This window comes from Peromyscus eremicus, chromosome 1 (genome assembly GCF_949786415.1).
Source record: "Peromyscus eremicus chromosome 1, PerEre_H2_v1, whole genome shotgun sequence".
Classification (NCBI taxonomy): domain Eukaryota; kingdom Metazoa; phylum Chordata; class Mammalia; order Rodentia; family Cricetidae; genus Peromyscus; species Peromyscus eremicus.
Genome location: NC_081416.1, coordinates 155,215,601 through 155,243,175, shown reverse-complemented (window position 1 = coordinate 155,243,175; position 27,575 = coordinate 155,215,601). Strand labels below are relative to the sequence as shown.

Below are 27,575 nucleotides of genomic sequence, written 5' to 3'. Positions count from 1 at the left end.
GAAAGGTTTCTTGGTAGGTGTCCCAGACTGTCAAACTCACAATCCTCCTGCCTCAGCCAGGATGCCAGGATGATAGGCATCACCACCAGGTCTGGCTTGTAGGGATATTTTTCTTTTTCTTTTGAGATAGGTCTTTCTGTATACCCCAGGCTGGCTTCAAATTCATGATCCTCCTGCCTCAGCCTCCCAAGTGCTGGGATGATAGGTATAAACCCCATATATATAAAACGAGAAAATCCACGGAGTCTTTTTAAAGGGCAAAGAATTTATTAAGGGGAAAAATTGTCACAGGTTCTAGAACGCTGTTCTGGCCACCTGAACCAGTCCCTTATCCAAGTCCCACGAGGGAGAGACAAGAGTGATGCCTATGTGCATCCCAGGTCTTAAGGGATGTACTTCATGGAGCAGTTACCTGCTGCATCTCTAGGGGCGGTGCTTCAAGGTCAGAACAACTATCCACTACACATATAGTCAGACCTATCATCTTGCTTGGAAACAAAAGCCTGATTGCTTGTGTGTGCATCTTTGAATTTCATGTGAGAAGTGAGCTTTTGTTCTTGTGTGCCCAGAAGTGGGGTTAATTAGCCAAGTCATCTGTATGATCAGGACCTGTTTGTTTTTCATAGGTATGACTCCCTCACTGGGGTTCCAGTCAGCCAGCAGAACCTGCTGCTGGAGAAGGCCAGCATTCTTTTCAACATCGGGGCACTCTACACCCAGATTGGGACCCGCAGTAACCGGCAGACACAGGCTGGGCTGGAGAGCGCAGTGGATGCCTTCCAGAGAGCTGCAGGTGCGTGTCCTCCAGGGCAGCCATGCTACAGTCTCGAACCCACCGAGTGGCACCAATGGTGCTGGCTCTGTCCCCAGCTCAAGAGCATTGCATGGGTCCTCTGCAGACCCACCCAGTACTAATGCCTTACAAGTCTGACAAGGGTTCGGGGCATGACTCCAGAGAAAGAGCACTTACCTGAAATCCACCAGTGAGGGGTTGGGGGGGGCGTGACTCAGAGGTAGAAGGCTTGACTGGCGTGAAGGAGGCCCTAGGGTCAATCTATAATACCACACATATAAAGGAGAAAGGAATGACTGTGTAACTTCTTGGTCAGGAGACTTACTCAATGGTTGGCATCATGTGATCTCAATCCACTAGGGTTCATATGCATAGTGAGGCTTGTTGTTAATGATTAATTTTTTCCAGGTGAGTGGCATCAGTGATGGCCAGGAATATTTCTCAATGATGGGAATACAGTAACTTGCCTTAACTGGTGAAGATGTAGTCTTTAGAATTTTCTATTAGTTGTTACTGTATCAGTCAATACAGTAATCTATGCATAAGGGAACATGTTCCAACACATGCATGAAACTATAAACACTCTGAGGCCTGGAGACGGAGCTCGGGGGTAGGACATTTGCCTGGCATGTGTGAGGCTCTAGGCAATAAACGAAGGGTTTGGAGAAAGGACAAGGAAGGAAGACAGAAGAAAGAAGTCCTGTAATATGTCCATATCCGTGATAGATTGGGCACAGTCAAAGATTAACAAAACAATAAAAACAGAACAATGATAACAATACAAGGGGATCAGTGTTATGAATTGCCTGTTTCTGGAATTTTCCATGTAACATTATCATATTACAGTTGGCTGAAAGTAACTGAGCTGGAACAAAGCTGAACCTCAGATAAAGGGAATTACTGTTATTATCTGCACTTTCATATTGTGTTAATCGGCCAAGTTTGCAGAGCCTGCAGCGGCCAACTTCAGCGCTGTCAGGCAGCATGCACCAGGAGAGAGCCTGCAGCGGCCGACTTCAGCGCTGTCAGGCAGCATGCACCAGGAGAGAGCCTGCAGCAGCCGACTTCAGCGCTGTCAGGCAGCATGCACCAGGAGAGAGCCTGCAGCGGCTGACTTCAGCGCTGTCAGGCAGCATGCACCAGGAGAGAGCCTGCAGCGGCCGACTTCAGCACTGTCAGGTAGCATGCATGCACCAGGAGAGAGCCTGCAGCAGCCGACTTCAGCGCTGTCAGGCAGCATGCACCAGGAGAGAGCCTGCAGCGGCCGACTTCAGCGCTGTCAGGCAGCATGCACCAGGAGAGAGCCTGCTGCTTCTGTCACTTCCAGAGACCGCGCACGCTCCCAGCTGCTTTTTCTACAGTGCCGGGGTGGAACTTGCTTTGTAGTTCACGTTGGCCTGGAACTTGGGGTCCTCCTGCCTCAGCCCAAGTGCTGAGACGATAGGTGTGTGCCACCTCGATCGGCTTGTTTTGACTTCACCCTTACAGCTCATCCTGTTTGAACGAGAATCAGAGCCAAAAGAAAACCAGCTTAGCACCAAGCTGTAAGGGCCAGGTCATGAGAGTCGGTGCAGTGGGCCAGTCTGGCACTGATCGAGGCAGCGGAGGCTGTATTGCTGCTGTCTAGCAGGCCCCGTGTCTGCAGGATGGAGGGCAATAATAGCAGTTGGGATGCAGACCACAGGGTGACCGTCCAAGCGGCCAGTTTGATAGCTGGGTGTTGTTTTTTTTTTTTTTTTTTAATCCTTTGAGACAGGTTGTCACTGTGTCAACCAAATGGCCTTTAACTCACTATGTCGGCTAGGCTGACTTTGAACTTGAGGTGATTGTCATGCCTCGGCCTCCTGAGTGCCACAATTACAAGTGTGTGCCACCACTCACCTCTGCAGCCTAGCATCCCTTCGCTCACCATGCTTCATCTTTTCCTCTCCCTGCATGAGCCTGCCTGGACACATCACTCTAAGACCTGTGAAGTACCACAGCTTTGCCATTTTGACTCATGGAAGCAAGGGCTTGTTAATATTTAGCTCAGGCTGGCCCCGAACTCTCAGTCTCTGGCATTCTGGGATGGCAGGCTTGTGTAATTGTGGCTGACCTCTGAGGAATCTTAGGGAGTCACACTTTGTGACCTGCCTCCAAGGCTTCAGAAATACAAACAGAGAAACTTAGTAACAGGACAGTCGGGGATGGAGGAAGGAGCGGGGCAAACAGCCTGGAGCAGACACCATCCTTCTTTGGGGCAGCAAAACCAGAGGAACCAGTTGGATGGGATGCATGCAGTCCAGTCCCCTTCAGCTCCAGGTTAACCATCAGTCACTGCTTGCCACAGTTAACTCTTCTAAGTGTCAGGAAGTCAGTCGAGGGTGGCAGTGTGGGCATGTCCAATGGAGGCTTCCCCAGGGAAAAGCCCTGGCACCCCTCATTCACCCCACCGGCTTTCTGTTTTCTCCATCACATGCCCAGTCATGGATGGAATCTCCCGGGTGGGACAGAAACAAAGCTGGTTCCCTTGCTTCATGCGTATGTAAATGTCTTCAAAGAGAATCCAATGTAAAACACTGTGATGAGGTAGAGATGTCATAAATTACAGTTTTAACTATTTCTTACTGTGGTAAATATGCATGAGATACAATTTTCTTGTTGGCAGTTTTTTTAAGTGTGCAGCTCAGTTGCATGAAGTGCCCTGTGCAGCCATCAGCTCCCTCCAGCTCCAGCGTGGCCTCATTGTGCACACTGGAGCAGGCCTTATTCATTCAGGCTTTTATTCGCTTACTGAGACGGGGTCATCTGGCCATCTTTCTGCTCCCCGCTTCCAAGTGCTGGTATTACAGGGGTGTGCTACCACACCTGGCATCTGTACCTATTAGATTGCCATGTCCCTTCCCTTGTTCCTGCAGCTCCTAGTGACCTCTGTTCTACTTTGTGCCTCTGAGTTTGACTGTTCCAGGAACCTCACTGAATGGAATCCTGTACTATCTGTCATTCTGTGGCTGGCTCATTGTACTCAGCATAAAATGTTATCCACACATCTGAGTTGCAGTCCCCAGCTTTTGAGACAGGGTCTCACTGTGCAGCCCTGGGAGGCCTGACATTCTCTCTGTAGACCAGACTGGCTTAGAACTCACAGAGATCCCCCTCCCTCTACTTCTCCAGTGCCGACATTAGGCCACCACATTCCTCATTTGACTTGTGGTACCAGAAATTGAACCTGGGGACTCTCACATTGTAAGCACACAATCTACCTCCAGCCCCTCAGTTTTTTTAAGGCTGAAGAATATTCTCCTGTGTGTGTGTGTGTGTGTGTGTGTGTGTGTGTGTGTGTGTGTGTGTGTAGATGTTTTGGTCACCTGTTAACCCATCAACAGGCGTTTAGAGCGGTCTACCTGCTGTCTCTTGGGACTAGTGCTGCAGTGAGAATGGGTGTCCAAGTAGCAGTCAGGTCTTCCACACAATTATTTAGGTCTGCACAAAGAAGTGCCACGGCTAGATAGCATGGCAACTGAGAGTCACTCGAGTCTTGTCCTATAGCCCAGAATGTCTTTGAACTCTCCATCGTCCTGCTTCAGCTTCCCTAGTGCGGATATTAAAGGTGTGTGCTACCTACCTGGCAAAATACATCATTTTCAAGATGCTTTAGGATTATAAGTGTGTGCCACCTTTACATGTACATATATAAATTATAGATGTCTGCCACATATACGTACATGTGTGCATAATACTAGAAGTATGTATAAGTTGTATATGTGCATTAGCTAAAAGGTAGGTAGGTAGATAGACAGACAGACAGACAGATGATAGATAGATAGATAGATAGATAGATAGATAGATAGATAGATAGGTAGATAGTTAGATGATAGATAGATAGATAGACAGACAGACAGATAGATAGACAGACAGTTTTCTTTGCATGGTTCGTGGTTCACACTCAGGGTCTCCTGTGTGCTGTGCAGGTACTCATCGATGACTGACACCCCCAAACCTGTTGTATTTTCTTTCTTCTTTCTCTACAGCAGCATGAAAAAATAAGTGTGATTTCCTACTAAAGAACAACATATTCTGATTCTAGGGGTTTTAAACTACCTGAAAGAGACATTCACTCATACTCCAAGTTACGACATGAGCCCCGCCATGCTCAGTGTGCTGATCAAAATGATGCTCGCCCAAGCCCAAGAAAGCGTGTTTGAGAAAGTCTGCCTTCCAGGGATCCAGAACGAGTTTTTTGTGCTGGTAAAGGTGGCTCAGGAGGCCGCCAAGGTAAAGGCTTCTTAGTTCCTGTGACTTCTGGGTGGGCAGGATCCGCTGGTACAGGTGCCTAGGAGCAGCAGAGGGGGTCATGGCAGCAGCTCGCCCACACCCTGAGCGACATGCCACTGAGGTGGCCAGCCTGCGTTTGCTTGGCAGGTACTGGTGTTTCAGATAGGGATCATCAGTCCATCTGCAGCTGAGCCGAAAAAGCAGCCTAATGACAGTTGCTTGATCCTCTGTTAGCGCCAACGCTGACAGCAGGTGGACTTGCTTGGCTTTGCGCCTACATTCTGGAGCATTCTCCAGCAGAGGATTGATTTGGCTTAGAAGAAAGGAGTCTTTCTCCACAGCCAGGCTTGGGAGGGCCCCTGTGCCAGGCTTTCCTTGCCCACATCCCTTCTATTTCAGGTGGCAGAAGCCTACCGGCAGCTGCATACAGCCATGAGCCAGGAACCAGTGAAAGAGAACATACCGTATTCGTGGGCCAGTGTGGCCTATGTGAAGGCCCACCACTACGGGGCCCTGGCTCACTACTTTGCCGCCACCCTCCTCATCGATCACCAGCGTAAGGCTCGGGCTCAGGGTTGTGGGCTTGCTACTCTTGGGGGATGTCGAGCTGAGTGGGAACTGTCTTCCTTCCTGCCTTGGACACCACAAAGGTACAAGGTGGAAAGGACCCACTGACCCAAAGTTACTATCACACAGGCCTGTGGAATTAAAGGTTGACCACTCTAATGGGAGTCAGGGGGATAAATAACTTTTGTTTTGTTTTGTTTTTGAGACAGGGTTTCTCTGTGTAGCCCTGGCTGTCCTAGAACTCCTTTTGTAGACCAGGCTGGCCTCCAACTCACAGAGATCCACCTGCCTCTGCCTTCCAAGTGATAGAATTAAAGATATGCATCACCATGCTCAGCTTAACATTATTTCTTAATATTTATTTTGAATTTTAATTTATGTTGTCATAGCCACTCTTGTATTGCTGCAGAGACACAGTGACTAAAGCATTTAATTGGGGGCTTGCATAGTTTCAGAGGGTTAGTTCATGACCATCATGGCAGGGAACACAGCACCAGGCAGGTATGGTGCTAGAGAAGGAACCGAAAGCGACATCCTTATCCATAGGCAGCTGGCAGAGAGAGAAAGAAAGACACTGGATTTAGTGTGGCCTTTGAAGCCTCAGACCCCACGTCCAGTGTCACACCTCCTCTATCAAGGCCACACCTCCTAATCCTTTACAAACAGTTCATCAACTGGGGACTAACCCTGCAAATATATGAGCCTATACGGGCCATTTTCATTCAAACCACCACAGATGAGTCTGTATGTGGGACTGTACATGTGAGTGCAGTGCCCTCAGTGGCCGGAAGAGGATGTTAGATGCCCCAGAGCTGGAGATAACAGGTAGTTATGAGCGACTTGATGTGAATGCTGGGAACTGAACTAAGGTCCTCTGCAAAACCAGTATGCACTCTTAACCACTGAGCCATCTCTGCAGCCCCAATTATTATTATTATTATTATTATTATTATTATTATTATTATTATTATTTCAAGGCAGGGTTTTTCTGTGTAGCCCTGGCTGTCCTGGAACTCACTCTGTAGACCAGGCTGTCCTCAAACTCAGAGATCTACCTGCCTCTGCCTCTTGAGTGCTGGGATTAAAGGCGTGGGCCACCACTGCCCAGTTTATTTTTATTTTTAATTTTGGAAGTTTAGGGAATTAAATATAGTGCCTTACTCAGTAGTGTTTATTTTGATTCATTTAATTATTGCATATCTACTTAGAAGACAAGGTCTCCCTGTGTAGCCTAGGCTGGTCTTGAACTCAGGATCCTCTTGCATTAGCCTTTTGAGTGTTACGATTATAGGGGTGTGCCACCATACCAATCCTCAGATAGTAATTTTGCTTTGTTTTGTTGAGACTAGATGTAATGTAGCCCAAGCTGGCCTTAAACTCCTACTCTTTCTGTCTGCTCTTAAGTGCTAGACTTATAGGTGTGTGCCATGTGCTCAGCTAAGATGATATATTTTTTCTTATTTTAATTAATTAATTTGTATGTGCTGCTGAGCATCTTGGTCCATATTTCAAATGAATCAAAATTAGTGCCAAGAAAAAAATCCATGATTAAAATTTTAAATAAAAAATTTTAAATAAAAAATCGAGCATGATAGTACATGTCATAAGTCCCAGCATTCCATAGACAGAGGCAGATGGATCTCTATGAGTTTGAGGCCAGTCTGGTCTACATAATGAGTTCCAGGACAGCCAGGACTATGTAGAAAGATCTTGTCTCAAACAAAACAAAACAAAACAAATCTCACTACCACCAAAATTAAATCAAAACAGAGATTGCACAAAAAGTCTATATTGATGCCTGGTGGTGGTGGCGCATGCTTTTAATCCCAGCACTCGGGAGGCAGAGGCAGGTGGATCTCTATGAGTTTGAGGCCAGCCTGGTCTACAGAGTTTCAGGACAGCCAAAGGCTACACAGAGAAACCCTGTCTCGGGGGTTGGGGGGTGGGGAGCCCTAGTATAGCCCAATTTGAAAAGGATTGGTGTCTTGCTCACCGTGGGTCTGTCTTCTGTTTGTATAAGATTCTGCCACATACCCTAGGCTGGCTTCAGGTTCGCAGTCCCTGCTTCAGCCCCTCCGCGCTGCGTAGGAGCCGCCACTACACGCTATTCCTTTATTTTGATGTTTTAAAAATTATGGGCCTGGGGTATATTCTCATCCCAAGCTCCACATACACGCAATTAGTACAACATATCACACAGTTGGTCACGAAGCTTAGTAGTTAGACTGCTCGCCTAGTGTGCAGGAAGCCCTGGGTTCAGTCTATACGACTGAAAAAGCTGGGCGTGGTGGCACACACCTATAACCCTTACACTTGGAAGGTGGAGGCAGAAGCGTCATAAATTTAGGGTTAGCCTCAACTACATAGTAAGTGTCAGGCCAGCCTGAGCTACTAGAGATCCTATCTCCAAAATGAACACAAAAGATCTCTTCCAGGGAGGAGGAAGTAAGGGAGGAGACTTAGGGGGCATGGCAGCCCCTAGGAGGAAGCAACCACAGGGTCACAGCTCTGCAAGAAGGCTCCATATAATGATCAGCTTGGAGGAGGAGGTAGAGGAGGTTGGCCCAGGATCAAATCCTGAACCTTTAGTGTGGGACTGTCCCCTTGGGGCATTGTGTTTGCCTAACCCCAGGACAGGAGCATGCACCCAATTGCATGGGCTGCCCAGCCCCCACCTCCCCTCCCCTCTCTCCTTTCTCAGAATTGGGGATTGAATAAAGGGCCTCATGTATGCTAGGCAAACACATTACCACTAAACCATGTCCCTGCCTTTTTTATAGTTTTCATTTGGGTGCAAGTTCTTTTCTTGGTAAGATGCCCAGCTTTGTAGCCCAGGCCAGCCTTGAACTTGCTATCCTCCTGCCTCAGCTTCCCAAGTGCCGGTATGCTCTGGCTCCCACTTCTGTTTTTTTAAGCTCACCAACCGCGAGTGAAGGCTGGCAGTGGGGTATCCTGGTTTGGTCGTCAGCATGACCATCTCCCCATCTTGGTGATGGTGGCTCTGCCTCTGGGGTACCTTGGCCGTGCTTGGCATTCCCGCTTGTCTCTCTCACTTAAGGCCTAAAATCTGGTAGCCTAGGCTATGCCTTGGAGCCAAAAAGAGCTCGGTGGCATTGTTCAAACGGAACTCGGGTCTGGGGCACTGTCTCCAGAGAGATGTAACCTGGGGCTGTCTTTGCAGTAAAGCCGGGCGCAGACGAGGACCAGCAGGAGAAGTGCCTGTCCCAGCTCTATGACCACATGCCAGAAGGGATGACACCTCGCGCCACGCTGAAAAATGATGGGCAGCGCATGCAACTGGGTACGTGCTCCTGTCCTGGGGTTGGGCTCTGCTTGCTCCTTAGTCCCAAAACAGGGATCCGAGGGAGGGTTTGGGAAAGGAGACCACCTTGCACTGAGAAATTGTGTGGGCCTGCCCTAATCACAGAGGGCTTTCCAGAGTTATGTCCTCACAGCACCATGAGGGTCCAAGCTTCCCACCACAGCCAGGCCCTTGACTACCTCCTAACACCATAACTATTCATGGACGGCCCTATGCCACACTGCTGTGGAAACTGTTGTTGCTCCCCTCCCCTCCTCTCTTCTCCCTTCCCTTCCACTCCTTTGCCCTCCTCTCCCCTGCTCTCCCCTCCCCTCCCCTCCCCTCCCCTCCTCTGCCCTCCCCTTCACTCCTCTGCCCTCCTCTCCCCTGCTCTCCCCTCCCCTCCCTTCCTTTCTCAGAATTGGGGATTGAATAAAGGGCCTCATGTATGCTAGGCAAACACATTACCACTAAACCATGTCCCTGCCTTTTTTATACTTTTCATTTGGGTGCAAGTTCTTTTCTTGGTAAGATGCCCAGCTTTGTAGCCCAGGCCAGCCTTGAACTTGCTATTCTCCTGCCTCAGCTTCCCAAGTGCCGGTATGCACTGGCTCCCACTTCTGTTTTTTTTACACTTCACCAACCTCGAGTGAAGGCTGGCAGTGGGGTATCCTGGTTTGGTCGTCAGCATGACCATCTCCCCATCTTGGTGACGGTGGCTCTGCCTCTGGGGTGCCTTGGCCGTGCTTGGCATTCCTGCCTGCCTCTCTCACTCCACATTTGGTCAGCAAATCACACGGGCTTTACCTGGAAAACGTGGCTGAGGTCTCATCTGCTCTTATCCCACCACCCTGGCTGAACCACATCAACAGAGCTTACCTAACTCACGCTGACTTGATTACACCCCACACGGCTCCCTACGATAGGCCTGGTAGGACTCCCATTTTCTTCCCAGGTCCCCGTGTTCCCACAGACCCTGACCACCTGAGTCCTTGGCTCACACCCTGATGGGTTCCTCCCAGACACTTGTAAGGTCGGGAGCGAGCTGGTCCTTGCTCTGACCTGACCCACTCTGCCCTTCTCCCTTTCATAGCCAACTTTCCTTGAAGACCTGGTCATGCTCCTGCCCCAGGGCCTTTGCCCTTGTTTCCAGCATTCTCCTGTCACGTGTCCTCACGATGCTCCGTAGTTAACCTAGCTGTTCAGTTGGTGGAGCCTCGCCTAGCATGCAGCCCTGGGTTGGATCCTAGAACCACATGAAGCAGGTGTGGTAGGACATGCCTAGGATCCCAGTATTAGGGAGGTGGAGGCAAGAGGATCAAAAGTTCAAGGCCAGCCTGGGATATTTGAGAACTATCCACCACCCCTACAAACCCCCCACCTTCATGTACCAAAAAAAAAAAAAAAAAAGTTACCTCATCAAACACACATGAAAACACACACACACACACACACACACACACACACACACACACACACACACCAGGAAAGTTTTTTTCCATTTTTAAGTTACTCAATCAGAAAAGCCTTCCTTGATCTAAGAGATGGGTTTCTATCTGTAGGTAAGGGACATCTGCACCGGGCCATTGGCTACCACGAGGAGTCACGGAGAGAAGCCAACCTGTGCAAGAAGCTGCGTGACATTCAGGTGCTCCGGGATGTGCTGTCCGCTGCCCATCAGCGCACTCAGCTCAAGTACACCCAGCACCGAGAGGATGATGATCTTCTGAACTTGATTGACGCTCCAGATGTCCTTTGTGAGTGGTGGGAACTGTCAGCTAGCTGTGTGGTACCGGTGGAGTGGTGTGGGTGCTGGTGGTTACAGCTACACAAGCTGTATTTATTTGGCCTTCCAGCAGGGCTCACGCAAGGCCTGGCCGCCAGGTGCCTGGCCTTGGCAGGACTGAATTGGGGAGGGACCTAGTGCTACTCCTCAGCTGGATGTAGTGACATACCTGTAATTCTAGTATTGAGGAGGTGAGGCAGGAGGATGGCATAAGTTCAAAGTTAGCCTTCACCTGGGCTGTATAGTAAAACCCTTGTTTCCAATAAGGTGGAAGTGGGAGGTACTGGTCTTGCCTTGGCCTTTCCACCCTGTCCTTCCCACCTTGACTGCAGAGCATCTCAGCCCCAGTCCCAACCTCCTCTCAGTCCCGCCCCCATCTCAGTTCCCGCCCATCTCAGTCCCGCCCCCTCTCAGTCCCTCCTCTCAGTCCCTCCTCTCAGTCCCGCCCCTCTCAGTCACCGCCCCCATCTCATTCCCAGCCTCCTCTCAGTTCCTACCCCCATCTCAGTCCCCGCCCCTCTCAGTCCCGCCCCTCTCAGTCCCGCCCCCTCAGTCTCTACCCCATCTTAGTCCCGCCCCCTCTCAGTCCCCGCCCCTCTCTCAGTCCCTCCTCTCAGCCACGCCCCTCTCAGTCCCCACCCCCATCTCAGTCCGGCCCTTCTCAGTCCCCGCCTCCTCAGTCCCACCCCTCTCAGTCCTTCCTCTCAGTCCCGCCCCTCTCAGTCCCCGCCTCCTCAGCCCCGCCCCTCTCAGTCCCCGCCCCTCTCAGTCCCTCCTTTCAGTCCCTCCTCTCAGTCCCCGCCCCTCTCAGTCCCCGCCCCTCTCAGTCCCCACCCCCATCTCAGTCCGGCCCTTCTCAGTCCCTCCTCTCAGCCCCGCCCCTCTCAGTCCCCGCCCCTCTCAGTCCCGCCCCTCTCAGTCCCCGCCTCCTCTCCTGTACTTTCCTGGTCTCATTCTGCACTCCGCAGTGGGTTTTGCTATGCCCTCTGCTGACTCTTCTTGCCCAGCCCACCCTCCCAACCTTTCCCTGAGCTCTGCTTTCTCTAAATAGGTTTGGGTATGCCCCTTCTCGTGCTGTCCCGGGCCTGCTCTGGGCTTCAGTGATCTCTGTCCCCCAGAGATGCCTGGGGCTTCTTGGTCAGCCTTGCAGTTTCCACCAAGGACTACACTGGCTGTCTTCCTTCCCATCTGCCTAGAATTCCCAGTGAGGGGCTGGGGGCGTGGTTCCATGCACTCCCTAGTGTGTAAGGCCCTGCATTTGATCTCCATCATGGCCAAAATACAGACAAGAGGAAATGCTTAGGGATTCAAGTTCTTGTCCCAGGTGGCCCCACATCAGGTGGATTAGGAATTTGTGTCAAGGATTCCACTTGGATGCTATATTCCCCTCAGCCCTCCATCCTTTTGCAGGGTTCGCCTAAGACCACTGGAAAACACAGATCTTTACATAATGATTCATAACAGTAGCATGATGTAGGGGTAAGCACAGCATGAGGGACACAGCATTGGGAAGGATGGGGACCACTGCATGAACAAGCTCTTTGAAGGTGGAGTTGTGTCTGGTTGTCTCTGTCCCAGCTCCAAGTGGTTTAAGGCCCATAGGAAGTGCCCCATGAAAAGCATGGTCACCTGGGCCAGGCCTGAGGGGTTTTCTATCTACTCTATGACGTGTTTAAGCCAAGGGCACATGGTTAGTCTTTGGAGGAAGGTCTTGAGACCTGAGTTTTCAAGAATTACTTTCCATGCACATCCACTTACCCTAATTTATAATCTTCTTTCCTAGCAAAAACTGAGCGAGAGGTTGAAATAACCTCCCCCCAGTTCTCCAAAGTGACAGTCACAGACTTCTTCCAGAAGCTGGTATGTTGACCTCTTATTTAATAAATTACCTGAAGACTTCTGAACCTTTTAACTTTTCTCTTTATTTACATTATTCTTACTACTACTACTATTTATTATTATTATTTTATTAACTACTAATTATTACTGTTGTTATAATTATGTGTCGGTGTGTCTGCATGTGCGTATATAAAGGTGATTGCGGGTGCCCATGGAGGCCAGAGGCATCAGATTCCCTGCAGCTGGAGTTACAGATGGTTGTGAGCTGCCATGTGGAAATTAAACTTGGGTCCTCTGGAAGAGCATCCGGTGCTCTTAACTGCCGAACCACCTCCCCAACCTCACATATTAACTTTCAAATCTTAGAACCTTTTTTTTCTTTTTTCTTTTTTTTTTAAAGCAGGGTCTCACTTTGTAGCTCTGGTTGCCCTGGAACTCGCTATGTATACGAGGTTGGCCTCAAACTCACAGAGATCCACCTGCCTCTACCACCTGAGTGTTAGGATTAAAAGTGTGTGTCAGGTGGTGGTGGTGGTGGTGGTGGCGGCGGCGGCGGCGGCGGCGGCGGCGGCGGCGGCACACGCCTTTAATCCCAGCACTCGGGAGGCAGAGCCAGGCGGATCTCTGTGAGTTCGAGGCCAGCCTGGGCTACCAAGTGAGTTCCAGGAAAGGCGCAAAGCTACACAGAGAAACCCTGTCTCGAAAAACCAAAAAAAAAAAAAAAAAAAAAACTACACAGAGAAACCCTGTCTCAAAAAAACCCAAAAACCAAAAGCCAAAAAAAAAAAAAAAAAAAAAAAAACCAAACAATGAAAAAATGTGTGTCATCATGCCTGGCCCTATTAAGATAATTAGTAGGTTTAGGGGTATAGCTTAGTCACAATGTGCTTGCCTGTCATGCGCAAAGCCCTGTGTTCAAACCCTAGTAGAGTAAGAGAGAATATGAATGAAGTTCTAAAAGATAATTTTATTAATTAAATATACTGGCTACAATAGCGACAGTGTAAATACTGTTCTTTTAGGATTGCACCAGCACACACTGCCCCTGATATGACATTAGGCACAATGGAGCTGGTCATCCCCTGACCCCATGTGTTTGAGACCAGCCTGTGCCACATGGCGGTTCTGCCTCCAAACCCTTCACCATGTGACCCTGTCTTCCCAAGGGACCCCTGTCTGTGTTTTCGGCCAACAAGAGATGGACACCTCCTCGAGGCATCCACTTCACAGTGGAGGAAGGGGACTTGGGTTTTACCTTGCGAGGGAACGCCCCGGTCCAGGTGCACTTCCTGGATCCTCAGTGTTCTGCTTCGGTAAGTGGAGGACCCTCAGGGATGGGGGAGGAGTCGTCAGAGCCTGCAGCTCTAATGGAGTTTGGGGTTCGGCCATGTCAAAGGTCTGATTCTTTTTTTTCCCCACACAAATCGTCAGCGTTTATTTCCTGGGACCTAAGTATCACTCTCTTGGTACAAAGGGCAAAGAATTGGTCAGTTAGTTTTGAGTCCAAATCCTTTCCCTACAACTGGATCTGAGGCTCCATGGAGGAACGTAGAGCTTCATGGATCGTCAGAGCTAAGCTTAAAACCGCTTTCAAACCAAAACCAAAACAGGAAAAACTGATTGTCAGCTCCCTCTTCTCTGCTGAAAAAAGTTAGGTTTTTTAAAAATGCAAAAGGGGCTTTAAAAAAGGGCTAGGACGATCTCTCCGACATAGGCGCCTAGCTGGAGGGATGAATGGTGTGGGTCTGTCCCTGTGTAGGTGGGGGCTGCTCACCTGGGGTCAGGGCCTGGCTCGAGCCCCGCCCCCACATAGCTGAATAAATAACATTCCGTGGTGATGGTGTACCCACGTACCATGGGGAGGTGGAGAGAGAGTGGAGCCTGTGGGTGTGGGCAGACGACTTTGCTGGAATACAGCCATAGAGGCCTCTATGAGGCTCTCGGTTGGCCTGGCTGCCCTGGCTGCCCAGGGATATGGGCCCTTACATAATTGCCAGAGCCCCCTGATGACGTAAGATGCAAGATGCAAGACCCGGAGCTGCACATGTTCAGGGTGAGGGCAGGATCCCGTGCTGGAGCACTTAATTAGCATATGGATGCACCCCAAAGAAAATCAAAAGACAAAATAAAACAGACTTACACCAATGGCTGCTTAGACCATGACTCTGGGGACGCAGTCGGGTTTAGTGAATGATCCCTGACATTTATTCAAACAATTCTTTTCAGCTGGCAGGGGCCAAAGAAGGAGACTATATTGTTTCCATTCAAGGCATGGATTGTAAGTGGCTGACAGTGGGTGAGGTTATGAAGTTGCTGAAGAGCTTTGGTGGGGACGAAGTTGAGATGAAGGTCGTGAGCCTCCTGGACTCCACATCATCCATGGTGAGCGCAAACACCCCTGGTGGTGAATGATGGGTTGGGAGATCAGTGGGAGTTTGGCCTTGGCGTTATCAGGATACAGTGTGGGACCTGGTGCCAAATGGATGGATGGATGGATTAAACAAATGGTTGGTTTATTCAGAAGGGCTTAGAGACCATGATAGTCATTTCCTGTGAGATCTTGGGAAATATTTGGTGCTCCTGTAAGAATGTGTGAAGTTAGGGCTTTGACTGTTTACCCAGTGGGAGGAGGTGTTCTAAAGTGTCTGGTTCTCCTCTGCACTTTGCCACAGCTAACAATGTACCTTAGACTGTTTACACTGTAACAGCTTTTATTCGCAATGCTTTCAGCCTAAGCTTGTGTCTGTGTTTAGTCAGCTTTTCATTACTATAACAAGAGACCTAAGGCAAGCTGCTTATGAAACAAAGAGGTTTACTCAGCTCTCAACTAGGGAGGCTGAAAATCCAGATCTAGTGGCCCCATTGTTCTGGTTATGTGGTCAGGTAGATGGCATCATGGAGGAGAATGGGAAGGGGAGGGATCATGGTGTAGAACAGGAAGCCAAAACTACTGGGGTCCCAGGGTCTCTCCCCAATTGACACAAGGACCTCTGTGAGGCTTGCACAAAAAAGCAAAGCATGGGTGTGATTTTGAAAAGAAGATTAATGTGGTCCAGTGTAGCTAGAGTTTTCCTGCCTGGCCCACAGTCAGGACAAATCTCTCTCACCTGCCAGTCCCACAGCCACTCAGACCCAACCAAGTAAACACAGAGACTTATATTGCTTTCAAACTGTATGGCCATGGCAGGCTTCTTGCTAACTGTTCTTACAGCTTAAATTAATCCATTTCTATTAATCTATACCTTGCCACATGGCTCGTGGCTTACCGGCATCTTCACATGCTGTTTCTCATCATGGCAGCTGGCAGTGTCTCTCTGACTCAGCCTTCCACTTCCCAGCTTTATTCTCCTCCTTGTCCTGCCTACACTTCCTGCCTAGCCAATGGCCAATCAGTGTTTTATTTATTGACTAATCAGTAACACATGTGACATACAGAACATCCCACAGCAGTCCAGTGTCCAGCAATGAGTACAAGGTTGACAGAGCTTGAACTCAGGTGTGAGTAATGAGAAAGAAAGAGCCATGGAAGAGACACATAAGAAGAGTGTGCGTGCGTGTGTGTGTGTGTGTGTGTGTGTGTGTGTGTGTGTGTGTGTGGTGGTGGTGGGGATGAAGCAGATGGGGATGGCTCAGCAGTTCACACCTCTTGGTGTTCTTGCAGAGGACCCGGGTTCAGTCTCCAGCACCCACATGGCAGCCCACAACTGTATCTGGCACCATCTTCCGGCCTCCTTGGACATTGCAGACACTCATACACACAAAATAACAATAAATGAATAATATTTTAAAAAGAAAGAAAATAAGGGTGTGCTGAGCACAGCACCCACAGGAAGACAGACTGTGTAGAGGTATAGAAGAAGACCTTTAAAAACTGTGCTGTGACCAGAGGGGACTACAGGAAGTGGAGCCGAGGGCTTGTTTACAGGGGTGGAGGGTGGAAGCCATTCAGTCTTCACAGAAGGGTGCTGACATAGTCTGGTGTTTGTTTTAGAAGGATGACTGCTACCTGGAGGCAGGCTATGAGTATCTGGCCAAGTGGTGTAGACTGCACGTGTGCGTGCATGCGTGTGTGTGTGTGTGTGTGTGTGTGTGTGTGTGCGTGTGCGCGCGTGCGCGCGTGCGTGTGCGCACGTGCGTGTGTGCGCGTGTGCATGTGTGCACACGTGCGTGTGTGCGTGTGTGCACGTGCGTGTGCGTGTGTGCGTGTGTGCACGCGCGTGTGCGTGTGTGCGCGCGCGTGTGCGCGTGTGTGTGCACGTGCGTGTGTGTGCGTGTGTGTGCACGTGCGTGTGTGTGATGTTCATGTGCACATTTGGCAGCTGTGCTCGTTAACTTCATGTTGCTGTGATAAAGACGGGACGAGGAAGCTGAGACTCAGCACACTGGAAGGAAACCATGGGAAATGCTGTGGGGTGGGGACACATGCACAAATCCTTGGTGCTTCCGCACAGGCAATCAAGTCAGCACCGGGAACAGAAGTCTGTCTGAGGAGAGGTTAGACAGCCAGCTCTGCGTGGTCTCGACCGTTGCCGGGAATCTGGACTGCACAGAGCTTGCTCTGCTCCCATGACCAATCAGAAGTTTATTTCTGTTGTTGCCCTGCCTTTGAACCAGGCAACAAGGAACCAGACATGGTGGTTCAAAGAAGTCATTCAGTACACAGCCTGGCTGGATTTGAATTCTGGCCTTAACCAGTCAGGGACCTTGGGCAAGTCCAAAAATAGCTCAAGACAGTGGGGAGAAAGGGTCTGTATCCTTGGGGTCTTAATGGGCCACTGTGAGTGTAGGTAAAGCCCATACAGCTGGGCACAAGATCTACTTGTTTATATAATAGGAGTGATAATGATGCCATGTTTCTTTTTTTCTTTTTCTTTTTTTTTCTTTTTTTTTTTTTTTTTTTTTTCGAGACAGGGTGTGCCTGTCCTGGATCTTGCTCTGTAGACCAGGCTGGCCTTGACCTGCCTCTGCCTCCCGAGTGCTGGGATTAAAGGTGTGCGCCACCACTGCCCCACCTGATGCCCATGATTGTTATGGCTGTTCTTTGTAGCTAAGGAAGAGTTCAGATAATGACACTTGAGCACTGTTTGCTTTTAAAGAGTTCTGGTTAGTAGTTTTAATTACATGTAGGTGTGTGTCTGCATGTGGGCATGCACACGTGAGTGCAGGTGCCAGAGCGTCAGGTCCCTTGGAGCTGGAGTTACAGCCGGTTGTGTGCCTTTTGACATGGTGCTGGGTACTGAACTCAGGTCCTCTGGGAGAGCCGCAGGTGCTCCTAACCACTGAGCCATCTCTCGGCCTCTGAACACTGCTCATGACGGCTCAAAACTGAATCCAGTGGTGAGGGCTGGGGATGTGGTTCAGTCATCTAGCACTTGCTTAGTATGCCCTGGGCTCCCTCCCAGGGATGGAAAAAACCAGTGAGGTGGTGAGAAGGAATGAAGGGCTGTGCCGGCCTCAGTCAGCCACCTGCCACTCTTTGTTTTGACTGGTTCGGATCCTTACCCTAGAGCACATTTGGGAAACTACCAACACAGTGGAAAGAATCCCTGCTTTGGAATGAAGACAATCAGGCCCTGACTGTCAAGCTGTGTGACTGCAGCTGGTTAAGACCCTCTCTGGGCCTTGGCGTGTTCTTGGCAGTAGGTTTGGAGTTTGACCATGTGGTGTTTTCAGAAGTGCTCTGTAAAGCCTTAAGTCTCAGGCAGGGACCAGAATGGCTTGGGGAGTCAGGAGCAGGGGGCATGCTGTGCAAGACCAGAAAGCGAGGCCTGAAAGGAAGAGGAGACCTGGGAAGGGAGCTGACCCTGGAGTGATCCTGGGAGCAGGAAAGGGTCAGTGAAGCTTCTCCAAGAATGTCGGGGTATGTGCACACAGACATGCATGGATAGCAGAGCAAGCCTGTGTCTGCTAGGAATGGTCTGAGGCAGGAATGCAGGGTGTGGGCCAGTACCTGGAGGAGAGGGAGTGGGATCCAGGCAGCGGTGGCGGCGGGAGGGCCTGTTCTTTGAGGCCAGGGCAATGGCATGTAGTGCGAGGCTCCCTGGAGAATATCTGTGTTGAGTGGTTAGAAGTGAGCAGAGAGGATTGGAACAGCTAGGAGCAAAGGGCTGGTGGGACCAGGGGAAGACAGGAGTGCCAGGTCAGAGGTCATTGTTCAGAGACACGGCCAGGGATGTCAGTCAGTTGGGGAAATAGCCTCCGGCCGTTCGCAGCTGTTTTGAAGGATGATGGTGGGGGAGGCAGGAAGGCTGTGGTGGAATTTAACTGGAGCTGACACCCTGCCAAAGGAGTAAGGAAGGGGACTGATGATGTTTGTGAGAAAGCCCTTACGAAGGAGGCAGCCGCAAAGCAGGTGAGGCGGGAATGTTCCAAGCCCCGCAATCGCCTCCAAGACTGTGCTTCCCTTGTCTTTAATAATAGAGCGTGGGCCCTGTTCGATTCCAGGAAAGGGAGAGTCTTGACTGAAAATCACCAGAGTCTAAGGTGTCTTAGTCAGGGTCACCATTGCTGTGATGAAACACCATGACCAAAGGCAACTTGGGAGGAAAGGGTTTGTTTCACTCACGGTTCCATAGAACAGTTCATCATCGAAAGCAGTGAGGACCAAGGACAGGAACTCAAGCAGGGCCGGAGCCTGGAGACAGATGCAGAGGCCACGGCGGGGTGCTGCTTACTGGCTTGCTCCCTAGAAGCCTGCTTTCTTACAGCACCCAGGACCACCAGCCCAGGGATGGCTCCATCCACAATGGGATGTGCCCTCCCCATCAATCACTAATTAAGAAAATGCCCTACAGCTTTATTTATTTATTGTGTGTGTGTGTGTGTGTGTGTGTGTGTGTGTGTGTGTGTGTGTGTGTGTGTGTGTTCCGTGGAGCACATGTGGAGGTCAGGGGACAACTTGCAGACATCAGTCAGTTCTCCCCCCACACATGGGTGCCTTTACCTGCTGAGCCATCTCTCAGACCTTCCATCACCTTAACTTCAGAGAGGACACTGTCCGTGGACAATGTGAGCCTCAGACTTGTGGGTTCTTAGTACGTCTGCTGTGACTCAGGCCAGCCGCCAGCTCACTGTGTAGCCAAGCCTCGCTTTGAATCTCTAATCCCCTTGCTTCTAGCTCCCAAGTGCTGGGACTCCAGGTATGCACCGTCTCACCTGGCTTGAGTCTCAGGCCTGTCAGTCATTCCTAACCGTCTAGTAACATCTAACACTTTTCTTCTTCTTCTGTCCCCACAAGCAGCACAATAAGTGCGCCACTTACTCTGTGGGAATGCAGAAGACTTACTCCATGATCTGCCTGTCCATGGACGACGACGATAAAACTGACAAAGCCAAGAAGATCTCGAAGAAGCTCTCCTTTCTGAGTTGGGGCACCAGTAAGAACAGACAGAAGTCGGCCAGCACACTCTACCTCCCCGAGGTTGGTCTGGCAAGGCCTCACACCAAGAAGAAACTGCCCACACCCTTCAGCCTGCTCAACTCTGACAGCTCTCTGTACTGAAGAGGGGACGGAACGGTTCACTCCGAGGCCGACGAGGCTGTTAAACACCTATGCCCCGATGGAAACGTTCTCCAAGCTCATCTTCTCAGATGTACACTTGTGTTTGATGGGCTTATGAAAGTGAGAAGAAACCTCTAGACAATGGTGGAAAACCCAGCTGCACGGGGATTTTCACACTGCTGCTGCAGTTATTTATTGTATAAAGTAGGGCATAGAAGAGCCTGAATGATATGGCTGTGTTTAATGGCTGTGGTTATGACGCTGAGGCACTATGAGTAATGAATTGGGGCCACCTACGTTGGTATATTTTTGAGTGTCTAGATTTGGGTAATAGTGATTTCTTAACCTCAAGTTCAGATGACCCTTGAATGGAGGCAGGTTAGAGGTGGTTATTGAAGCCAGGCTGCTTGGCAGATCTCTGTGAGTTCAAGGCCAGTCTGGTCTATAGAGTGAGTTCCAGGACAGCCAGGGCTACATAGAGACCCTGTCTTGAAAAACAAACAACAGAACAGGCTGCTTCATCTCCTTGGGAATTCATGAGCTGAAAATGGCAACATTTTATGTCATTCCTCCGCAATGTGAATGTTATTTCCCAGATACAGTCTAGTGCCAACTTTGCCTTGAGTTTCTCCAGGATCAGCTGCCCTCCAGTTGGACCCCACTGAGCAGTTGCTAACACCGCTGTGGCGGAGGCAGGGGCAGTGTTAGGAGATACTGTCTCCAGGGTAGATAAGATGCTGTTTGATACTCAAAACGTTGCTCTTTTTGTGTAAAGTAGGTATGTAACTGTATATCTTAAGAGTCTTGGTTTAAGAAGTAGTTTTGCAGTTTACAAGGTAAAGACGTAAACTTCCTCAAGTTGAAACCTCTACTTGACTTTTTAGAATGTATCTACCTACCAACTTGACTTTGGGCTATTGTTGGATGACACTGTGACTTTTCAGAGTCATGGTTGACATAGTTTAAGTGATATGCTTAATGATGTAGCCTATGGATCTTAATTTGAGAAGTAACAAGGATTTAAATATTTTTCTACTGTGCAATATCTTAAGAAAGCAAACGCCTTTAGGAAAGTATGCCCACTATCCCAGGGCTATTTGTATAAATATTTAAATAAATAGTCATGTTCATTGTTTAATATTTTTCTTTGCTTTTATTTCATTTTAATTAGTTCTTCTGAACTGTTATTCATCTCAGGCACAAAATGTTTATTGTGTGGAGAGGGAGGAAGGGGGAATGAAGGGGGGGCAGCAGCTCCGGGACACAGGCACCCACTGTGCAGAGAGACCGGAGCTTGGGCCCTGACCCTGCGCACAGGGGCACTCCCTCCGCAGGGCCAGGCCCTCACATCCAGTGCCTGGAACCTCCCAGGACCTCTCAGTGGCAGACGCAAGGGAAGATGCCCATACAAGTCTGCTGAGAATAAGTCTCTGGCGCTCTTTGGATGATCCCCATGGGATCCTTTTCATCTTAGCAGAAAGTGGGCAGTGCCACCCACAGCCTGAGGCCCATAAAGTCACTGCCCGGCCGGACAACAAGGTGACTGGTGAGTTCCATCAGTCCTTGCTTCGTCCTTCGCTCTTTGCCACTGAGAATAGAACACTTTTCTTCCTTTTTAAATACGAAAACCAGACTCTGCAGTTTGTAGTCTGAAGGAGGAAAGAGTTAGCTGCGGGGCTGCTGTCACCTAGGCTGGGTGAAGAAGGTGTGGATTTGCTGCGCCACTGAGTGTCCCACGACCTCCTCTAGTTCTTGGACGGAAGCATTACTCAGTTGCTGGATGGTTGGAAACTTCTGGAGCAGAAGAGGAGCCTTAACTTTTCCAACGCCTGGGATCTGCTGCACAGTCTGGACAAGGGACAGCTCTGAGAGCACACAGCGCTTCTTCCTGAGGAAAGGGTTCCTGCGGGGCTCCCTGGTCTGCTCTTGAACCTGAATGGGAAAATTAAAGGAAAAGCACATGGGCGCCCTCTAGTGGATAGAGGTTTTTGTATGAACACATACGCACTGCAGCACACCGGTACAGGCCAGAAGTTGACACTGGCCACCTTCCTTTACTGCTCTCCACCTTAGTTTCTGAGGCAGGGTCTCCTAGTAAACCCAGTGCTCACTAACTTGACCAGAATGGCCAGCGAGTTCCAGGGACCTTCCTATCTTCACCTCCCCAGCACCAGGGTTATAATGTGATCACCACAACTGGATCTTCACGAGTTCTGGACTCTCGGAGACTTGGGGCCTCATATCTGTCTGGCAGGAAACTTACCCTCTGTGCCATTTTCCATGCCCCTTAAAACAGTTTTCCCATTTACTTCAGCTTATGGGTTTTCATATGCCAGAAATATAAATTCTTTGATATTGGTGAAATTATTTAAATAGAGACCATATGACCATGCAAAGGAAAAAGACAGTTCATAAAAACTGAGTTTTCAGAATATTATGGGTAAAACTGGTCAAAAACATGAAGAATTTACATATTTCTTCAGAATTAGTTCAGGGCAGGTGCGGTGGCACACATCTTCAATCCCAGGGCACTGGAGAGGCAGAAGCAGGCAGATCTCTGTGAGTTCAAAGCCAGCCTGGTCTACAGAGCGAGTTCCAGAACAGCCAAGGGTAGAGACCCTGTCTCAAAAAACAAAACTAAAACTCAACCCAACAAAAAACTCTTTCAAAGGACTGGGACTACAGCTTAGTGGTAGAATACTTGCCTAGCATGCACAAGGCCTTCTTATGTTCAACTCCCAGCTCTGCAAGTTAATAAATAAACAAATAATTCAAACTCTTGGGCTGGTGGGATAACTCAGTGGATGACGGTGCTTGGCGTGCAAGTCTGGTGACCTAAGTTCAGTTCCCACATAAAGGAGGAAGTAGAGAGCTGACCCCCAAAGTTGTCCTCTGACTTGCACACCCTCACACGCACACATCCTCACACACACCCAGACAGGAGATTGAAAACAGAAGTAAACATTTCAGAGACCTGTTTCAAACAGGACCTGTAAGAGAAGGCCCAGTCACATGAGGGAGTGTGTGCCTGCAATCTCAGCCCTAGGCAGGCTAAGGCGGGTATAGCTCTGTGAATCTGGGGCCAGCCTGGTCTATGTTGTGAGCTCTAGGCCAGCCAGGTCTACACAGTGAGAGCCTGTCTCAAAGGACAAAGTAGGAGATACCAGGGGTGTGAAGGCAATCTGACTGTGACACCTGCCACTCCACTGATAAAGCACATTTGATTGAAGAGGACAAAGGTCTCCAACACAGGATCATTCTTCAGTCAAGAGTGAGAGCAGCTGTGTGTCCCTGCTACGACTCCTCCAAGCTCTCACAGGAGAAATGGACTCTTCAGCTAGTGACAGTTACACCCTTACCCCCAGGCAGACAAGAGCATTCTCCTGCAGGCAGAATGCTGGTGTGGAGGAGGCGGTAAGCCATGGGCCTGCGTGCGGTTCCAATTTGCTTCTCAACCCTAGATGCTCATCCACTTAACCACAGTAACCCCGGATCCTGTGAGCGAGCTCAGCAGGTAAAGGCAATTGCTGCACAAGTCTGCCGACCTGACTTCGATCCCTGGAATCCAGGCAAAGGTGGAAGGAGAGAGTGGACCCCACAAAGTTGTCCTTTGACCTCTACAAGCACGCCATGCCATGTGTGTCTATATACATATAATGCAACACAATAATTTTTAAAAATAACTCTAATAACACAATATCTCACATACCAAAAAACTACTCAGGACCTATCTTGATCAAAGGAAAGCCTCATATATTACTATGTTTTCCCCCAGTGCTAAGAACTGAACTCAGCCTCAAGTGGTCTACCTCAGAGTTATATATATTCTAATCCTGTCGCTTTAATTTTTTTTTTGAGACAGAGCCTTACTATGTAGCCCAGGTTAGTCTTAAAAGCTGGGATTGTAGACATGTCCATGAACCTGCCTCCTGACACTATTTTAATTAGTTAATGTATTTATTTATTTATTTGACTTTTGTGAATTGTTACTGAGGCTCGTGGGTGGGAAATGCTATCTTACATTATTTGGGGGAGGCGTGCATGTACCATCATGTGCATGTAGAGGTCAAGAGACAATTTGTGGGAGTAGAATCTCTTGCACCACATGTTCTGCAGGGGTGGAGCTCAGAGCTTTAGGTGGCAAGTGAAGCCCACTGACACTTGCCAGCCTGTGACACTTTGTGAAGTTTCCCCAGGAGAACCAGACATGGCATAGTGCCTGTAATCCCAGCACTCAGGAAGCTCAGGTGAGAGGACGGCAAGTGTGGAGTCAGCCTGGGCTACATGGTAAGCTGCAAGCCAACCTGGGCTACATAGTGAGACCTGGAATCAGAAAGTATAATGAGCAAAGACAAGAACCAGTGACATTTATTTCCGGTGCGTGTGTGTGCGCGCGCGTGCGTGTGTGTGTGTGTGTGTGTGTGTGTGTGTGTGTGTGTGTGTGTGTAGATTCAAGTAGGAATATACGTTTGCATGCATGCAAAGCCTTGCGTGATGTTCTTCAGGCTCTATCTGCCTGTGGTTTGAAGCAGGGTCTCTCCTCAGCCTGTAGCTGCCTGACTAGGCTAGGCTGGCTGGCCGGCCAGCAAGGCACAGGCATCTGCCTGTCTCTCTCCCCCGGGCCAGGATTACCAGTGTGGCGTCATGCCTAGCATCTTCACATGGGTTTGGAAGGGTCAAACTTAGGTCTGCATGCTTATGTAGCAAGTGTTTTAACCACTGAGCCATCCCCCAGCCTCAGAATTTTTATTTATTTATTTTTTTAAGGAAATAGCGCAATAAGGCTATACACAAAAGTACTGAAGCTTAGCATGGTGGTAAATGCTTGTGATCCCAAGAACTAGGGAAGAAGAATCAAGAGGACTAGGAGTTCAAGGCCCTATGTAGGGGGGACCCACAAACAAACAAAAAACAAACCAAGAAATGCTGAAACGTAAACAACGGCATGTGAGAATGAGGCAAAGGGGTTGCCAGGTGCCACTTTTACCAATACAGTCAGTGCAGGATAATGGTGACGGCGTGAGTGCAGCCGCAACATTGTTGCCTTTGTTACGGGCTTGTAACAGTCCTAAGTGAGAGAGTTTCCAGAAATCAGACAGAGGTGTCACTTGGCTGGTGGAGTGTTTGCCTCGAATGCGGAAAGTCCTGGGTTCAGTCTCCAGCACTGCCTTAAAATCTGGCGTGGTGATACACTCCTGCAAGATCACGCCTTTGATCCCAACACTTGGGAGGCAGAGGCAGGTGGATCTCTCTGAGTTCAAGGCCAGCCTGATCTAGAGAGTGAGTTCCAGGACAGCCAGGCTATACAGAGAAAGCCTGTCTCAAAAACAAACAAACAAAACAAAACAAAAAATGTTTAGGGCTGGAGAGATGGCTCAGCGGTTAAGAACACTGACTGCTCTTTCAGAGGACCCGGGTTCAATTCCCAGTACCCACATGGCAGCTCACAACTGTCTCTAACTCAGTTCCAGGAGATCTGGCATCCTCACAGAGATATACATGCAGGCAAAACCACTAATGTGCATAAAATAAAAATAAGTAAATCGTGAGTTCCAGGATAGAGCCAGAACTGTTACACAGAGAAACCTTGTCTCGAAAAACCAATAAATAAAATAAGTAAATCTTAAAAACATATTGTAAAGGAGGAATCCGGTACTCACCAACTGGATAATGAGGCAGGATGCTTCCAACTGGTTGGCCACTGGGAGCATCACCATCCCAAGGTCGAGCACAGTAAACTTCTGGACTGCCGGGAAGTACTGTTCACTTGTCTGCGTTTTTTCAACTATTATAATCCCTTGAAGATGTCCAGACTTCAAAAGAAAAGACAGTAAATGAGTTGGTAACACAATTCCTTTTAAAGTTCAGAAACTTATCACTTAGTGCTTGGGATGGTTGAGATGGGTGATGGAGGTGCAAGGAGATGTTGGATTTTAGCACCTTTAAGTCAGGACTTACATTTCTAACACGAACAAGTCTCTTTCTGTAGCCATGTCCAGCCACCAAATCTGCCTCAGTGATATAGAGAATGCAAGATCTGCTGGACAGGTAAAAATCCGCCGTTGCCAGATCCTCCTCAAATATGAGTTTAACTTTTCCTTGAAATACAGACAAAAAATGAGGTTTTAGAAATTCCAAATAAGGCAGCAACAGTTAGAATGTGTGGGGTTTTTTTGTTGTTGTTTGTATGAAGACTCATTTTTAAAATGTGTGTGTGTGTGTGTCTGTGTCTGTCTGTCTGTCTGGGCACATGTGTGCAAGTACCCTGAGAGGCCAGAAGAGGGCATCAAATCCTCTGGAGTGGAATTAAAGGCAGTAATGAGCACTCCAATGGGGGTGCTGATTTAATTAAATCTAGGCCCCCTATTTGATTAAAAAAAGATTTATGTGTATGTTTTACTTGGATACATGTCTGTGTACATGTGCATGTCTAGTGCCCCAAAGCTCAGAAGAAGGAGGAGTCTGATTCCCTGAGCCACCACATGGGTGCTGGGAATCAAACCAGAGTCCTCTGCAAGAGCGGCCAGTCCTCTTAACCGCTGAACTATCTCTCCAGTCTCTATTTTATTTTATTATTTTATTTTATTTTAATCTAGAGACAGGTTCTCATAGCCCTAGCTGGCCTTGAACTTGCTATGTAGCCCAGGTTGGTCTCCGACTCAACAATTCTCCTGCCTCAGTCTCTGGAGGAAGGACATCCCATACCCGGTACTCCCCCTTCCCCTTGAATGTGATGGGAAGAAAGGAGTATGACAGAAGGCAGCCAGCTCACTAACCTTGCATCCCCTGAGCCAGCTGGGACCCGCGCCATTTCTCATTAGCCACAATATGCCCCAGTGGCACGTGCACCGGACCTGTCCCACCGGGGTTGTTCCTGTCCATCCGTGGTTTTGGTCTAATGAGAAAAATACAAGACCTCACTAGAGCAGGCTGTCGCACACGGTTCTAGACGAAGTCCAGACCTCTTTGGCAGGATCTGTGAGTGGCTTTTCAGGAACTGAATTATATCAACCGAAACCAAAACTCCAGAAATTTCTTCTTTAAAAAAATAAGAATGGGTCTTATTACGCAGCTTGGCTCTGTACTGACAGTTGTCTAGTAGCTCAGGCTGATCTCGAATTCAGCCTCCCAAGTTCTGGGATGACAGCCGGGGCCACCACGCCGGGCTAACACCAGGAGAGTCCTCTCTTAGTCACTCTGTCCCTCTTCTTAAACACCTTCCTGAGCTCTGGTGTCCTAACAGGGCGCTCAGGGTGGTTCCTCTACCAGCCCCTGTCAGGGGCTGAAGCAGCAGGGAAGCTCACGGTACCGGGATCTGGAACCTCCGTGGACATCACCTGAGGCCATGCCACTTCCGTGTTCCCACAGCCCGGCCCGCCCACCTTTTATAAGTCTGCCCGCCCTCTTCAGCGTCGGATTGGCTAATAGGTACAAGACTGACTTCTAGTGTAATCAGTAATAGAACGGAAGGCTCAGTTTACCTCCTCATTGGCTGGAATTTGAATGACGCCTCGTTAAGTTGTCAAGAGCAACG

The 27,575-nt window shown here is 49.2% G+C and overlaps 2 protein-coding genes across 3 annotated transcripts in view; one reads left to right on the top strand and one right to left on the bottom strand.

Annotated features, from left to right (window-relative positions):
* The window catches only part of Rhpn2 (rhophilin Rho GTPase binding protein 2), a 55,946-nt gene extending 34,765 nt beyond the window's left edge, over nt 1-21,181 (top strand). The window contains exons 7-15 of one of the 2 annotated variants that reach the window (XM_059274919.1): nt 627-793; nt 4,860-5,047; nt 5,447-5,603; nt 8,796-8,915; nt 10,478-10,672; nt 12,485-12,561; nt 13,707-13,853; nt 14,767-14,922; nt 19,778-21,181. In XM_059274919.1, coding sequence (XP_059130902.1) covers nt 627-793; nt 4,860-5,047; nt 5,447-5,603; nt 8,796-8,915; nt 10,478-10,672; nt 12,485-12,561; nt 13,707-13,853; nt 14,767-14,922; nt 19,778-20,041 — 1,471 coding nt within the window. In that variant the 3' untranslated portion in view covers nt 20,042-21,181. The remainder of the gene's footprint in view (nt 1-626; nt 794-4,859; nt 5,048-5,446; nt 5,604-8,795; nt 8,916-10,477; nt 10,673-12,484; nt 12,562-13,706; nt 13,854-14,766; nt 14,923-19,777) is intronic. The other variant, XM_059274927.1, reaches the window with a different exon arrangement.
* Nucleotides 21,176-27,451, bottom strand: Faap24 (FA core complex associated protein 24). Its single transcript, XM_059274937.1, has 4 exons — nt 26,818-27,451; nt 26,000-26,139; nt 25,702-25,854; nt 21,176-21,973 (listed from the first exon to the last, which is right to left on the bottom strand). The coding sequence occupies exons 1-4, from the start codon at nt 26,921-26,923 to the stop codon at nt 21,725-21,727; spliced, it is 648 nt and encodes a 215-aa protein (XP_059130920.1). The 5' UTR covers nt 26,924-27,451; the 3' UTR covers nt 21,176-21,724.
* Nucleotides 27,452-27,575: the final 124 nt, after the last annotated feature.

Coding starts and splice junctions, on each gene's coding strand:
- Faap24 (XM_059274937.1), bottom strand. CDS start 26,923: ATGGACAGGAACAACCCCGGTGGGACAGGTCCGGTGCACGTGCCACTG. Junction 26,140..26,817: donor GCTGGCTCAGGGGATGCAAG/GTTAGTGAGCTG, acceptor CTGTATTTCAAG/GAAAAGTTAAACTCATATTT. Junction 21,974..25,701: donor CCTGCCTCATTATCCAGTTG/GTGAGTACCGGA, acceptor TTTCCCATTCAG/GTTCAAGAGCAGACCAGGGA.